This window comes from Myodes glareolus, chromosome 14 (genome assembly GCF_982192425.1).
Source record: "Myodes glareolus chromosome 14, mMyoGla1.1, whole genome shotgun sequence".
In the NCBI taxonomy this organism is placed as follows: Eukaryota; Metazoa; Chordata; class Mammalia; order Rodentia; family Cricetidae; genus Myodes; species Myodes glareolus.
Genome location: NC_142039.1, coordinates 15,327,607 through 15,344,925, shown reverse-complemented (window position 1 = coordinate 15,344,925; position 17,319 = coordinate 15,327,607). Strand labels below are relative to the sequence as shown.

The 17,319-nt window shown below is 43.3% G+C and overlaps 1 protein-coding gene across 1 annotated transcript; it reads right to left on the bottom strand.

The window, feature by feature from the left end:
• Window positions 1-4,348: 4,348 nt before the first annotated feature.
• Cdnf (cerebral dopamine neurotrophic factor) lies at window positions 4,349-17,241 on the bottom strand. The gene is made up of 4 exons (XM_048460989.3): window positions 17,046-17,241; window positions 10,404-10,531; window positions 7,670-7,811; window positions 4,349-5,976 (listed from the first exon to the last, which is right to left on the bottom strand). The coding sequence occupies exons 1-4, from the start codon at window positions 17,158-17,160 to the stop codon at window positions 5,798-5,800; spliced, it is 564 nt and encodes a 187-aa protein (XP_048316946.2). The 5' UTR covers window positions 17,161-17,241; the 3' UTR covers window positions 4,349-5,797.
• Between the last annotated feature and the right edge of the window lie 78 nt (window positions 17,242-17,319).

The following is a 17,319-nucleotide window of genomic DNA, read 5'->3' as shown; positions in this document are numbered from 1 at the left end:
CCCATAGCTGATAGAGACGTTGAGGGAGGGAAAGTGACCCCGTGAAGTGTGATTCCTCTACAGCCCTCTGATGCTTAAACTTCTCAGAGTGCCATGAAAATCAGTAGCCAAAAGAGCAGGCCAGCTGCCCTGATCCCTGATTGTCTGTGATCCCAAGTGCTTTTCAACTTCTAGAAGCCTTTGGGAAATGGGAAGTGGTGGTTTGAGAGAAGAGCGACCGTTATGATACTTAATGATTGAGACCCACACAGGCCAGATAAATTACTGTCACCTATGATCTTTTTCTTTAAGTCCCCTGTTTCAAAAAGTTCTGATAATCATGAGGTTCTCATGTGATGCTGAGATGATCCGAATTCTTCTAGTGTCACCACCTGACCGAGATTTAAAGATGGTGCTGCTTCAAGCTCCTAAGAGTGGGGAAATCATCAATATTAGTATATGTGCCAGGGTTACAGTGCTTACCTAGCCTCTGAGTTCCATCTCTAGAAATGGGAAAATATTATCAACTCTTATGAGAAACATATCCTTTCTAAACTTAAAAAAAATTTTTTTTGAGTTCCTAGAACATATTTCTGCAGAGATTTTGGTAGCGTACTGTGGGACTGTGTGTAGTCTATATGAGCTGTTGCATCTTGGGTCTCAGTGGGGGTTAATCTGTTATCCAGAGCAATTGTTAATCTTTCATTGTCACCTTAACCTCTGGGTGTGTCTATGAGGGAGTTTCCAGAGAGGCTTACCGAACAGAGAAGACCCACCTTGAATTGAGTAGAACCTTCCTGCGGGCTGGAGTCTCAGATGGAAGAGGGGCAGGTGATCTGAGCATCAGCTTCCATCTCTCTCTGCTTCCAGACAGCAGATGCAAGGTGACCAGTCACCTCACATTCCTTCTGCCATGTCTCCCCCATCATGCTGGACCACACCCTTAAACTGCAGCCCAAACAAATCTTCCCATACATTGCTTTTTGCCAGGTATCTTGTCACAGCTATGAGACGGGAAACCGATGCACTCAGTGTGGACAACTAAGCCAAGCATCTGAATGAGTGGGTGTCTGCCCACAGAACACACACCACACAGTATCCCGTGTTTGTCAGCCTTCAAGGTCAACCATCAACATTGGGAGAGCCAAGCCACCCACGTGAGTTTCACACACCAGGTCTCCTCCTCCCTAGGAAGCAGCTGCCACAGTTCTAGGCAGAGCACCTAGGGCAACAATTTCCCAAGCTTAGCTTCACATTGGAAGCATCTGGGAGGCTTTACCAAGTCTTGACACTTAAGATTCTTTCTCTTGGGGCTGGAGAAATGGCTCAGCCCTTGCGAGCACTGACTGCTCTTCCTGGGGCCCTGAGTTCAATTCCCAGCAACGGCGTGGTGGCTCACAATCACCTGTAATGAGATCTGCTGCCATCTTCTGGCCTGCAAGGGCACATGCAGGCAGAACACTGTATACACTCATAATAAATAAATAAATCTTTTAAAAATAAATCCTTTCTCTCTTCATCCAAAGACTGAAAGGCACTTCTCTAGGGTGCAGCCTGGCCTTGGGGATTATTAAATTATCTCCAGCAGATGATTTTTAAAAATCCACATTTAGAGCATATACCTTAAGTAGATACCTTAACTAACAATTAATGGTCTGCCATTGCCAACTACTATGTTTATTTGTTTCCAATTTCATATTTGTGTAGTGTGCACACGTGTGTGCACATGTACATGTATGTGATCATGCATGTGGAGGTCCAGGTTGACATCAAGAGTCATCTTCATCTTTCTTCTGCCTTATGAATTGAGGTAGAGTCTAGTCTGGCTGCCCAGTTTGCTCTGGAGATCCCTGTATCTGCTTCTAAGGATGGACGTACAGGAGGGCCCACACTCACACCCCACATTTCAGGTCTCAGTTCTGGAGATATGAACTCCACTCCTTACATGTATGAATGTTTCAAAAAGCCAGGAGAAGGGTTATCTAGCGTAAATAACCAGGAGCGACCGCCTGAGAGGCGCGACAGGAAAGATTTATACTGCTCTTCAGAGGCGGTTTGTGCTCACAAGTTATTTCTCCCTTTCATAGTAAAACTCTGATTTGATTTGGATAGCCAGGATCCGACCAAAAAGATATTACTGCCCCAGCCCCTTCGCAGCTGAGTGGCTCGATTCAGTTCTGGTCAATGGTGCAGAAGCAGTACATGGATGGGAGGTGGGCTGGGCTCAGGTTAGAGGCAGGTCCTTACTTTCTGGAGCTAGGAAGTCTGGCCACCAACTTAGACCCAGGGTTAGCAATGAACCCATCACTGGGATATGATGCAAAAAGTTTTGAACTGTCTCTCTGGGATCATTGTGGCCACCAAATTTACTTGGAATTTCCTTCTACTGGACTTCTTTTACACAAAAGAATAAACTTTCTTCATGTCTAATGGCACTGTTATATTTAAATTCTAGTTGAAACCTAACTGATTGGGGATTAGTGGATAGCTCAGTCCGTGAAGGTCTTAAGGGCCTGAGTTCAAATCTCCAGGACTCACACAACAGCCAAGTATGGTTAGCATGCCTACAGTTCCTGCACGGGAAAGTAAAGGCAAGCACACCCCAGGGCTTGCTGCCCAGCCAGCCTAGCTATAAAGTAGGAGTTTGAAGTTCAGTGAGAGATTCTGCCTCCATGGGGTAAGGTTGAGAGTGACAGCAGGGCATGTGACATCCTCCTCCAGCCGCTGCATGCATGAGCACTGGCATGCATGTGTACATCTGCAACACACACACACACACACACACACACACACACACACACACACACGTAGATTCTGAGGCCCTGCCCCAGCCTCAAGGAATATAAATATGCAGTTTAGTAAGCTTCCCTACTGTGGAGGCCGGAAAACAAAAAATGCAGGCCCATTTCTACCTTGTCTGACTGTCAGAGAGTTTGGAGATTGGCAAGTCCATTTGCCTGTCCAACTCAGGAGGTGATTGCTTGGTTCTTTTGAAATTAAGAGAGCTCATTTTAGTAAGTCCAAGCCATCCTGACTGGTGGTCAGGATATGCAAATGTACTTCTGCTTTTTCTTTTGTAACTATGAGGTCACCTGGGGAGGGGCAGTCTTCGGGATACTTGATCAATAGCATCTTTGCTACCTAGACAACAGGATGCTAATGATTTGATGTGTCAGCGTGATAAAGCCATTGACTGTGTGAGTTATCCTGTGTATCCTGTTAATAAAGTCTTTTGTTACCCACTCCCCTTTACATTGGGTTTAAAGTTGTGGAAAAATAAAGGATTTCAGTCACTGGAATGCTCTCCCAATACTTTCTATGTTTTCTATGTCTTATTATGTTTTTTATGAGTCTTCATATTCTTTACTTATATTTCTTCAATTTCCATGCCCCTACCCTGTTAAGAAGTATTTTTGTCGAGGCTGGTCCTCAACACCCTACTGCTCTGTAGGAGCAGCTTCAGAAGTCTGAGAAGCATTCCAGTAAAAACAGACTATGGCCAGCACTGGAAAAAAGAATACAATGTCAGTGATTTGAATGACTTACTAAATAGTGTTCCTATTACCTAGATTCCTAAAAAAGAAAAAAAATGACACACAAATAAGACCTAATTTTGAAATCAGATAGCTAAGGTCATTTCCAAATGACAAGTTTCACAAGTTCGGGTGCAAAATAGAAACTGACTGCAGTGGGTTGGATAAGGATGCCCCCGCCCCCAGGCTCACACATTTGACTGTTTAGTCACCAGGGAGTAGCACTATTTGAGAAGGATTAGGAGGTGTGGACTCTTGGAGGAAGTATGTCACTGGGGTAGATTTTGAGGTTTCAAAATCCCATGCCAGGTCCAGAGTCTCATCTTCCTCTGACTGTAGATCTGGATGTAGAATTCTCAGCTACTTCTCCAGCACGTCTACATGTCTGCGTGCTCCCCACCATGATGATAATGAACTAAACCTCTGAAAGTGTTAGGTAAGCCCCCAATTAAACTCCTTTTTTTTAAATAAGAGTTTCTGTGGTCATGGTGTCTCTTCACAGCAATAGAACACTGACTAATATATGGATATATTTAATTTTTGTATTTTTGTTTCTATTTTATGTGTATATGCATTTTGCTACTTGTGTTCCTGGTGCCTGTGGATGTCAGAGGTATTGGAGCCTCTGGAACTGGTGTCACAGAGGATTGTGAGCTGTCTTGTGGGTTCTGGGAAATGAACCTGGGTTATCTGGGAGAGCAGCTAATGCTCTTAACCCCTGGACCACTTCTCCAGTTCAACTTTGGTATTTCTTAAATACAATTCAAAATGAAGGAGGTTATTCTCATATGGTGAAAAAACTGCTAAACTCCAGAAACAAGAACCACCTTGGGCCATTCATTACAATAAAATTTTTATTCTCCTTTTCCAGTTATGCAATCTGCATATCTCCTTGGAAGCCAATAATTCTCTAACACATTCACTCACACTCCATTGCTCAGCTGAAAATGCATTCATTTGCATCACTTAAAAGTGGACATTATTCTGTCAATGTATATTTATTTGTCTGAGTGAGTTCTCTGCTCTACAAACAGATTGCCAGTAACTTCATTTGGTTATTTAAATGAATAGTTGCTTTTAATCAATTAAGTTGAGTAATTCTTAAATAACTTTTGCAACTGTTTATTAGATAGAATTGATGTACAATAAAACACCCACATCTTAATTATACTTCTGTATCATCTCTCTTATCACTCACCCTGATAAGGAACATTCCCATCACCCCAGAAAGTTTCAAGGGGATGCTTTCTTGGGTATCCACACCCTGACCTATGACAGAAAGGCAACCACTTCTACCATGGGGTTCTTATTCTTCTATGGCTGGAAAACGGAGCTGAAATTCTTGTTTGCTGCTTGAAGCTGACAGAATAGCACTAGAAACCATAGGCATCTCTGCTGCCTGCGTGTGCTGAGTGAGCTCTAGTTCTGTCTGATATGTGACAATGAAAGAAGACTCTTTCTTGAGTCTTGAACCCTTGGCAATTCAAGGGTGGTTATAATTAGCCTGAACATAGACTCAAACGGCAGGATCCTGGAGTCGGGAGCTGATACAGAGGCCATAGGGGGTGCTGCTTACTGGCTTGCTCAGCCTGCTTTCTTATAGAAAGCAGAACCACCTGCCCAGGGATGGGCCGCTCCCCAATGATCACTAATTGAGAAAATGCCTTACACCTCATGGAGGCGTTTCTTCAACTGAGGCTCCTTCCTCTCAGATGACTCCAGCCTGTGTCAAGTTGACACACAAAACCAGCCAGTACAGTACCCCATCAGTTCATTTTTAATGTGTGTCCCCCAGTGATGGGGGGTGCTGTGAGGTGAAGTCTAGCTGGCAGAAGTAGATCAGTAGGGCTAGACCTTGGAAGATTACAGCCTTATCATTATTTGAACATCACTTTCCGCTTCTCAGTCCACCACAACGACAACAGTCTCTGATGAGTTCTTGTCCCTATGCTCTGAGCTGCCCCTCCATTAGCTACTCTGACATGATGGACTGAAACCATGAGCCAAGGTAAATCTTCCCTTCCCTTTACTCCTTCCTGACAGGCATTATTGTCACAGTGATGCAAAGAGAGCCACTGCACCTTCCAAAGGAGGCTGAGAAATGCACTCGGAGGTCTCCGTACTCTGCAAATGTGGGTGGCCAGCAGGAAGCACAGGTTAATCATAAGCCCAAGCAGTACAACAGCAAGACTGGCAGTCACCAGGGTGGTCCCTGGTTAGCTTAACCAAAACATCCATGTCTTACACTAACTCTAACTACTGTCCATGTACACTGATAGCTGAGGTCAGAGCTCTGTTTGGGGGTGTGGCTCTACATATTTGGGAGCCAGCTCTTTGATGAGGTTCACGTAGTCATTTTTTTCTGCGCAGGCCTTGCACTCCTCCCCCCAGCTGTACAGGATCTGCTTCAGTTCTGCAACTCTCATCTTCCATAGGTCCACCGATGCCAAGTCCAATTTCTTCTCTAGATGTAAGAAAGGACGCACAATTGAACAACAAACAAAAATCTCATGAAACTCTTAGAAGGGATTTGGTGCTGACTTCATTCTCCTTCAGTAGGAGACAATTCCCCTTTCTGTGGGAATCAAGATAGACCCAATGAACATGCAAATCACCAGTCAACTCTCTTGGGTTCCACATCCTTGACTACTCCCAATCATAGACCAGTGATATTCAGGAAGAGAAATACTGAATCTATGTTGAGCATATACAGAGATTTTTCTCATCATAATCCCCTAAACATTACAGTATAACAACTGTTTGCTGGCTGGCAAGATAGCTTAGTGGGTGAAGGCACTTGTTATTAAGCCCAAAGACCTAAGTTCAATCCCCAGGGATCCACACAGTGGAAGGAGGAAACTGACTCCACAGATTGGTCCTTCACAGATTGACTTTCACATGTATGTTATGTCACACATGCATTTCTATCTATCTATCTATCTATCTATCTGTCTATCTATCTATCTATCTATAGATAGAATGCACAGGATTCCAAACATACACAGACACACAAAATATGTAAAGGAAAACTATTTACATAACATTTGCATTGTATGACGTGGCAGAATTCTGTGCAAATGCTATGCCATTTTATATCAAGAACTTGAACTCCTGAGGTTGTCCCTTCCGTGCACATGTTTTGTATGGACTCAGGGCTTCCTGCCTCTACCCTACTCCTTTAAAGTCAATTAGAAGGGATGCTTACCCATAATACATGTCCTGGAAGTCAGGGCCTATTTCAACCTTAAACCTGTTTCATGTTTGCTGTATAGCTATGGGACATGTGTACCTTTCATAGCTGTGGTGGGAAATGAGACTAAATGATTCACTCTGGATGCTAATTACTTAGGTCACTTACAGTAATATAGTGTGTGTGTGTGTGCGCGCGCGTGTGTGTGTGTGTGTGTGTGAGACAGAAAACAACAGCTTATGCAAAAAGAAAGAGTATCTCTCAGTGGGATTTCAGGTGTTAAGGATAGCTGAGGGAAAAATTTTAAAGCTTTAATCACCCGGACTCCCTCTATGCAACAGGCTGGCCCAGATACAATCCTTCAGTATAAGAATAGATTTAACCATGTGAAATTTATAAGGCCAAGGATAGAGTTTTAAATAGGACAGCACATTCCTTTCCAGGCTGTGTATTTTAGGCGCCACTGGTGAGCTATGTCATCACACAAAACCTGATTTGATGGAAGTAGCCCAGTTCCTAAAAGTGAAAGCTGACGGAAGGACGAACACGCCTAGGATGAAAATGTCGTCCCATTGCAACTTCAAGGCCCTACCGCCACTGAACAGATGGCTCAAGTCTTCTTGGTCCACCGTGCATGGCTCCTCTTTTCATTTTCAGAAATTTTCCATACACACATGACTGACATCACCTTAGTAAACTAGGAATTTGAACTTTGGGCTGGCAGTTCCAGCTCAATGCCGATTATCCTTTAGTATCCAATATTCGCTGTAAGATTATTATTAGTTCATTTATTTCCCTTTTTTAATAGGAGCTCAGCTGACACAAAAACACCATTCACCAGCTCATCAGCCTGTCCGTGAGTGGAGAATCCCTTCCCTCTAACGCTGGCTTTGAGATACCATGGCCCAGTGTTTCAAAGCTTGACACACACGGAATGTATTGGGAAAAACAGTCGTGTCTCTCATACCGTACTTCAGCTCACAAATCTGGCTGTCCATCTTCTTCAGCCTCTCACAGATCTTCCCTACGGGCACATGCACACTCATGGGACGTGTGACTTCACCAAGGATCTTGGTGGCTGCGTCTTTGGTGGCTCCCAGATAATAGCACTGAGAAGAGAATGAGAGGCCATCCAGGGCTGATGAGAAGATGGGGACGGTAAAGGTGCCTGCCGCCAAGGCTGACAACCTTAGTTTGATCCCTGAAACCCTCGTGGTAGAAAGAGAGAACTGCCCCCTTCAAGTTATCCTCTGACCTCTGTTTGCATGCCACACACATGCATATAAAATAAATAAATGAAATGTGACTTGAAAGACTTAGTGTTCCCATCAATGAATAAAAGCAAGGAAAGCAGTATAAAGAAGGAAGAACAAGGCGGGGCGGTGGTGGCGCACACCTTTTATTTCAGCACTCAGGAGGCTGAGGCAGGCAGAGATCTCTGTGAGTTCGAGGCCAGCCTGGTCTACAAAGTGAGTTCCAGAACAGCTAGGGTTGTTACTCTGTCTCAAAAAACAACAACAGCAAAATAAAAAATAAAAAATAAAAAAAAGAAAGAAAAGAAGAAAAGGGGGTGGGAGAGAATGAGGGGTTAGCCTTGTTTTCATAGTCCAGCTATTAAATTTTAACCCTGGCTAACTGAGGCACCCAAAGACAGTGACTCCAGCCTTGTCATCAGGCTAATTAGATGCACCCGATAATTTCCGTGATGGTGAGAGACTGGGGTTTGCTCTGCCAGGTGCTGTTCTCACCCCTTCAAAGGGATTAACTTATTTACTTCCCACAGTGATCCTGAGAAGTGAGTGCTATTATTATCCCCATATTGTAGCCACGACAGCGAAGATCGCCCAGCCCAAAAGTAGAAAAGACAGAATTAGGCCGTCCAGAATTTTAGCTGTCGCATCATCACCTTGTCTTTAACTTTCATCACACTGCCTTTCCAGTTACCTGACTTAAAGTTTTACATAGAAGACTATAAATGCAGGCAGTGGTGGTGCACACCTTTAACCCGTGCATGCAGGAGGCAAAGGCAGAGGCAGGTGAATCTCTGAGCTCGAGGCCAACCTGGTCTACAAAGCAAATTCCAGGACAGCCAGTGCTATATAGAGGAACCCTGTCTCAAAAAACAGGCATATGTATGTATGTGTGTATGTATGTATGTATGTATGTATGTATGTAAGACTGGAGGCATGGCTCAATATTTAAGAGTTCATACTGCTCTTCCAAAAGACCTGAGTTGGGCTCCCAACATCTACCCACATCTGGCAGCTCACAATATCCTGTATCTTTGGCTGAAGGGGATCCTGCACCCTCTTTTGGCCTCTGCAGGCACCTGCATTCACACGTGCACAAACCCCTACACAGAATCACACACATATGCATAATTTTTTTTTTTTTTTGGTTTTTCGAGACAGGGTTTCTCTGTAGTTTTTGGTGCCTGTCCTGGAACTAGCTCTTGTAGACCAGGCTGGCCTCGAACTCACAGGGATTCGCCTGCCTCTGCCTCCCGAGTGCTGGGATTAAAGGCGTGCGCCACCACCGCCCGGCACACACATATGCATAATTAAAAATAAAAAAATCTTTACTTGTGTTTATACATTTGTAAAGGCCGGTAGCATAAATAAATAACAAGAGTTTGGCAATGTGTCAGTCAGTGGTCCACATTAACATGGCTACTTTAGGCAAAAAAGAACTGGTCTGGTACCTGAGGTATAGCTCAGTGGTAAAACATATGCTTAGCATGAACAAGGTTATAGGTTCAATACCAAGATGGGAAAAAAAAACCGATTTGATCTAAAATTGTCTTTATTTTTATAGAAATACTGAAACAAGTCATACATTAAATTCAGGAAACACAATCTAAAAAAGAAAATATAGAAGCCTCAATCATTACATGTGAATAATACTGAGATGATTTATGGGTTTGACTATGTGTCTCAGTAACAAATGCAAAAGCCTTATAATAGTAAATTCTCATCAGAAACTATTTAACAATTTGGTTTAAGGAAATATAAAATTGCTTGCCTGTGATTGAGCTAGAAAGGAAAACTGGATTGCTCTCAACAAGAATCCATAGTGAATGCGAAAGAAAAGAGATAAAAAGCAAAGGACATGACCGTTCCCAGGTGTGGTGGAGGAGGAGAAGGTTTACTGTGGGTAAAAGAGAGAGCATAGTAGAGACAGAGACATCTGGGAGAGCTCAGAGTGGACATGACCCTGAGCCGTGTGAGGAGTGGGGGAGGGCAAGAGAGAGGGGAGAGAAAGAGAGAACAGCGAGGAGACCCCAAAGAGAACGGGTAAGCGAAATGGCAGGAGTACATAGGGAAGAGCCTCTGGGGGAAGAACAGCCCAGCCCCTGGGCTGGGAAAGTTTAGACTAGGGGGTGGTTATGCCAGCCAGGAGGACCCTGTAATGGGTAGGGACTGAGGGTTGCTGGGAATACCTGATGGCCAGGTCCACTTTGATTTGTTGAGCAGGAACCTCAGCCGTTTGTCCCAGGGCTTGAGACCTAACACACAGGACCATGTTTCCCAGAAGCTTGTTTTCTGCTTGCCGTCTACAATGGGTATGCTTGAAGCAGGCACTGAAGTAGGAGGACACCAACTCCGAGTGGGAGAGGAACTTATTGGTAGTTTGGCTTTTATTTATTTACTTATTTGTTTGTTTGTCTTTGAAGCACACCAGAAAAGTGAAATTTACCATACCAGGCGGTTTTCTTTTCCTTTGGCATCCAAGCAAAAGCGGATCAACTCTTTCTCTATGGTGTCCACAGCAAAGTCTATTCCTCTGGTTAGCAAGGAGTTGTAGAATCGGCTTAAGAATTCTTTACATACTAGAAGGAAGAGAGACTTAGGTCTGTTACACAATTCTACCTCTACCACATCTATGACTGTGACCCACACACCAAGTGAGAAAAATATAGTTATGATTCAGGACTGGAGAGGTGATTGAGTAATTCAGAGTGCTTGCGGCTCTTACAGAGGACCCAGGTTCAGGACCTGGAACCTACAGTAAAACCATGTGTAACCTCAGTTCTAAGGATCTGATGCCCTCTTTTGGCCTCCATGGACGCCAGGCACACATCTGGTACAAATGCACACATTTAGGCAAACACTAAAAAGCATACAATAAGATGAACTGTAAAATATACAGGTATGGTTCAGTGTAGTATGACCATGGATTCAAACCCTAAACATTATTTGGGGGTCTGTTACTAAAGCCATGAATGCAGTAGACAGAATCCACTCATCAGTCTTTGAAACCAAGTTACCGAAAATGAAAACCTTTGTATAAATATTAAAAGATGAGATAGATAAGACACTAAAAGATGAGATAACTTTTGTATAGGACGTGGTCTTGGGGATAACTTTGCTTCAGGCATAGAGAAAAATCCGAATAACTATAATACCTCAAATGAAGTTCCTTAGCATGCACGCGTATTTATGTTCCACCACCATGAATCTGGGATTGGTGCAATCCTAAACTGTTGTTTAAAAACCATATTTTCAGCAGCATGAATTATAAAAACCCCGACAAGCTGGACGGTGGTGGCACATGCCTTTAATCCTAGCCCTCAGGAGGCAGAGACAGGTGGATCTCTGTGAGTTCCAAGCCAGCCTGGTCTATAAGAGATAATTACAGGACAAACTCCAAAGTTACAGAGAAACCCTGTCTCAAAAAACCAAAAACAAAACAAAACAAAAAATTCAGAGACAGATATTGGAGTTCAACTTGAAGATCCAAAAAGCAAAGCAGCCAGCCACTGGCTTTTACCTCTGTCTCATACTGAAATGGTGATCCTGCCTCCAGGTATCTCAAAATGAGAGACTGAGCCTGAGATCTGTCTCCTCGTATATTATATTCCTCTCTAGTGCTGGGATTAAAGGCATGCACCACAACCACATAGCTTCTATGGCTAACTAGTGTGACTACTGGGGTTAAAGGTGTATACCACCACTGCCTGGTCTGTATGACTGACCAGTGTGGCTGTTTCACTCTCTGATCTTCAGTCAAGCTTTATTTATTTAAATACAACTGAAATATCACTACAGTGGTTGAATCCTAACTCTAAGAACCTTATTCAGTGCCAATTGTCTTGAGTTGTGAGAGATGGGACTCAGAATAGGCGCAGCCGTGAAGAATCACCATGTAAACGTTTGTCAGGGCTGGCAGCTGCTGGCTCTGACACAAGCATTGCAAGTATTTTAAGTCATTCAAGTTTCACAACAAAGCTATGGCATAGATACTCCACTACCCTCTTTACAGGTAGAGAGACTGAGCAAAAAAATCATCACCTAACTTGCTGGTCAAGTGGTAGAGAGGATACTTGATCCTCAGTGGCCCCTGGCCCATGCTTTCCCCGACTGCGGGAGGAAAAAGAAATCTTTTCTTCTTTGCATTGCTTTTTTCAGGACTTTTGTCACAGCAAGGAGTGATGTCACTAATGCCTATGTCCTCTCTGCTGATCTTCTGAAAATCCAATGACTGTTTGTAGGAGTTTTCTTTATCTCTACTATCTCTTTCCCATCTTCTCCTTTCATGGCTCTATGATACATTCTTGGCCAGCTTTTTCCCCCTACTGCTAATGTCTCATGTATCCCAGGTTGGCCTCAAACTCCCTATTTCACTGAACTTTTGATCCTCTTGCTCCATGCCCCAGGAGCTAGAATTATTGGTGAGCACTATCATATTATGCCATCCTGAGGGTCAAACCCAGAGTTTCATGCATGCTAAGCAAGCGCTCTACCAACTGAGCAATATCTACAGTCCATCTCTTAGATCTTATGATACACTATTTCTTTTTCTCACTGTATCTAATCTGCTGATCATTGGTCTCATCAATTTTATTTTCAGAAATTTAATTGGCTCTTTTCCAAAAGCTTCCTGTTCTATACTTATATTATTAGTCCTTTTACCTCTTTAAACATAAAAATCCATTTAGTAAAATAATCAAACCTGAAATCATTTCAAATAGATTACTTTTGTCTCTGATCTCAACTGGCCATGACCTATGATACCTTCCTTCCCCATCCTGATTGAGAATGTGATTGGGAAGTCACTCACAGCACCCAGTCGACTTCACAATCATAAGGCTAAACGCCTCTTTCTACAGTGTACCATACTGCAAAACTGCGATGCTTGGCAGATTAGGTGTATTGAATGCAGCTTGGCTTATATGTTCAATATATGATGGGTATGTAACTTCATTGTAAATTAAATTACAATTAAAGACTTACTCGAACACACACATACATACATGCAGACACACATTTTGTATTGGTTCTGTTGCTCTGAAGAATTCTGACTAATGCATAATTCAAGTAGAAACAGCAGGGAAGTCTCTTGGTACAGTCATGAATCTCTTAACGATGGAGATGTGTGACTAGGTGACTTTATTGTGGGAACATCAAAGAGAGTTCTTACAGAAACTTAGATGCTATAGACTGCTACACATCTAGGTCACAGTGTACATTGTTCCCAGGCTACATGATTGGCAGGTATAGCCAGTCTTTTAGCATTACAACACTACATTGTCATCTACAGAGTTTATGCTTAAGAACCATGCAGTTGAGTTACGAGGAAAAAAAAGCATACATACACAAAATCTTACAATGTTGTGATTTTATGTTGAACTATATTCATAGCTATCCTGGACCATATACAGCCGGCAGCCACAAGGGGATCAATTCTGTATGTAGAACATGCTACATACTGTAAGCAAGTTTCACTCAATGTCAGGTACATAGACATAAGAAAGGTACAGTGAAAATAAAATAATAATAATCAGAGCTGGAACAACGGCTCAGTGGTTAAGAGGATACTTGCTGCTCCTCCAGAGGACCCAAGTTCATGCCCAGCACCCACATCAGGTGGCTCACATCAGCCTGAAACTCTAGTTTCAGGAGATCACACTCCCTCTTCTGGCCTCTGGCAGTTTATGCACACATGCATCATATACATCAGAGACACATAAAGAAAAATAAATCTTCAGAAAAGAGAGCTTTAAAATAGAATGGTCTGACTGCATGTGACTCTTACCACGAATGGAACCTGTAGAGCTAGAAACTGTGGGGGAGCCAGAAAGGGGAGACTCACTATGAAGGTCAAGAGTATTAGTTCACACTGAGGTAGACACGACAATCACTGAACACCTAGGCTACATGAAATTTTTGGAAAAAAATTAGTTTTCTTTCTTTCATGATAGATGAACCCAAGCTTACTATGTTTTCCACCATATAAATTCTTTAATTAAAAAAAAACTATTTGACTGTTTTGTCACAACACTTAGCTTAAAATACAAGCATTGCACTATATCTTCATTCTTTAAATCTATATTCTTTGAGTTCTTAATTTATTTCTTACTTTTTAAACTTTTCTAATAAAAACTAAGAAACAAAAACATGCATTAGCCTAAGCCCAGAATCAGCACAAAGAAATGACTAAAAACAGGTGATTCAACATCATTGAGTGCTAGAAAATTTTCATAATTTCGTAGAACCATTTTAGCATACATGGCCCATTGCTGGCTAAAATGTTGAAGTGCAGAACATCACTATAAATCTGGGAACTGGGATATGACCTAGGATGGTACATAAAAGTGTAATCCAAGGTATTCAGGCAATATTCAGAAGATGAGACCACAGGGAGAAGGGGGATGGAGAAAGTATAGGTCTGGGGATCATCTTCACGAAACACCAACATTCTGAAGTCGAGAATATAAGACAGAGTCTAAGACAGCAAAGCACTCTTTGGAACATCCAGGAAGGCAGAGCAAGAGAAAGGACCAGCGGTCTCCCTAGAGGCAAATGATAAAAACACATCTAAATGATTAACAACGTTATGAGCCACTGACACAGTGAAAAATGTCCCCTGACATATCAACTTAATTATCAAGCACGTTACGTCTGCAAAGAAGAGGACAGCTGTTGCCGTGATCTTGCTGTCAGTGAGCAGGAATTCATCAAAGTCTCTAAGCAACTTCTCATCTGGTCTTCCTACAAGAGAGATCCAGTCTTGCAAAGTCTTCTATCTTCACCCCAGCCTATCCTCATAGGATTTCTCAGCCTCAGCTGTCATTCTGACCAGCATCACTTATCCAATGAGGGAAAGACAGACAACGTTGGGCTCACCAAAACATGCATGGAATTTTGCCACCGCACATTTATATCCTTTTATTTAATAATCTGACTATTGTGTGGCATAATGAATCCTGAAAACCATGGGGTGAGAGGCACCATCTAGAGACACCTAGAAAAAGTACACAGTTGCATGGCAGAGGATGAAATTTTTGAATCCTCTGAGAAACATACTAGTTATGTGGGAAAAGAAAGCAGGAGGAAACTGGGAAACCACTGAAAGACTTTTTTAAACTAAGGAGCAATGTGATAACCCTCCTAGGGGATTAGAGATGGGGCAAAGTGCAGGGAAGGACACCAGGACAGTAGAAAGAAAAACAGTGGGAACAAATTCCACAGGAGTGGAAATGAACAAGCTACCTAGGACAGGGAGGACCTGGGGAAACAAGCTCCACTGGGAGCAGAAGCCAGGAGCAAACCCAATCCCGGGAAACTGAAGGATCAGGATTGAGCCAGCGACCAGACCCAGAGTCAACGATTTCCACCAGAACAGGTACAGGGGAGTAACTGCTGAGTGAGTGAGCCAGAGCCAGAGACTGCTGAGGTTCTCCAAGGTGAATCCAGGATCTTCAAGAGAGTAGACCTAAGCCAACAGCCCGGTGGGTCTGGGTGAGAGTCTAGGACCACCCAGGAACTAGGCCTGAGCCAGGACCTCTGTCAGCCTGGGCATGAGTGAATCTGGGTCCTCTGAGGGAATAGGCAGGAACCAGAGATCTTGGTGGGGCCAGGTGCGAATCTGGGACCTCAGAGAGAGTAGGCCTGAGCCAGGTCTTCTGTGGGTTAGGGCATTGACCTGGGACATCAAAGGGAATAGGCAGTACCTGGAACCCCCTGGGGCCTCTGAGGAAGTAAGCAGGTCCTCTGTGGGTTCAGGCACACCCGAGCCTGGGACCTCTGAAGCAGTAGATAGATTGAATTTTGCAGGAAAATGATTGGAGCTAGAAAACATTACTTTGAGTGAGGTAACCCAGACACAGAAAGACATCACATGTATTCACTCATAGGTGATTTTTAAACATAAAGCAAAGAAAGCCAGCCTACAAATCACAATCCCAGAGAACTTAGACAACAATGCAGGCACTAAGAGAGACTTACATAGATCTAATCTACATGGGAAGTTGAAAGTAGAAAAAGACAAGATCTGAATAAACTGGGAGCATGGGGACCTTGGGGGAGGGCTAAAGGGAGGAGGGGAGAGGCCAGGGAGGGGAGCAGAGAAAAATGTAGAGCTCAATAAATATCAATAAAAATATATTTTAAAAAAGGAAAACAGTGGAAGTCTGTAGAAAAGCAGAGAACCCAGTGGAAGGTAGAGTTGACAAACAAGCAATTGTTTGACAGAAAGAAGAAAAAAAAGCAATATAGAACAAGTCAGCCAATTGTGTTGACATGCTGATAGAAAACTGAACTTCATCTAAGAGTATTTATAGTAAGACTGGACAAACAACCACTCCTTCAGTATGAAGCTTATAAGTTTACATTTCCTCTTTAGTGCATCCACTCTCAGGATCAGAAGATACACATTTGAATTATTTTAATAAAAGAAGAATGTGGCCCCAAAGGAAGGGACTATCAAAACTTTCATCTTGGCTATTGTTAACAGTTCTTTAAAAAGGATTCTGTTTTTGTTAAACCTAAGCATTACAACACCCTCAAAGTCAGGGGGTTGGTGGAATAGATAAAGGTGTTGTGATCACCAAGTCCATAGAAGAAAAAGGTTGTCTATTTTATCTTTCTCTTCTCAAGGAATCATTGTGCTCTTTTGTAAAGCAACTTCCGTCTAGAAAGTTCTCACCAGCGTTAACTTTGTCTTTGATTTCAACAACCCTAGCAATATTGTCATGTTTTATTTTCCTTCTGAAAGGGACAAATTAGTTTGGACCTCAAAACATGTCTTACGCGCAGAGAGACAAGTCTCCCTAGTTAGGAGCAACAGAATTGAGTTAGCAGCAAGATCACTTGCACAAAATCCAATAGGAATCCTAAATCACTCCTTTTCCCGCGCTAACTTAATGACAGCAAAAGCAGCACGTTGTTCCCAAGGGTCACCGAGTCAAGCTTTTGCTCAGGCTGCGAAAGGTGGGGGTGGGGAGGTAAATTATTGACTGAGCCGCATTTCTCGGGTGAGATATTATTTACAGCCTGGTCTGGAAGAGGCTGCTGGGCTGAGCGTGGTGTCGCCGCCATGCAAGCAGGTCACACACCGCTCACCTTCACAATCAGGCCCCGGCCGCACACCGGCCTCCAGGCCCTGCGCCAGCATCAGGTTCGAGATCCAAACCCCGGCGCAAAAGGTCACTAGGGTAGCCGGGCTGGTGCACCACATTTTTAACCTAGGACCGGACTCTGCCTGTGCCTCCGCACTACTGGTGCAACCTCAGGAAGCTAGGAGAAGGGAGGAAACAAGTGACGCAATTACGCCAAGAGTTCCCATTGGCTCTCGTGAACCGGGCTCGGGCGAAGAAGCTAATGAGCCTCTTCCGGT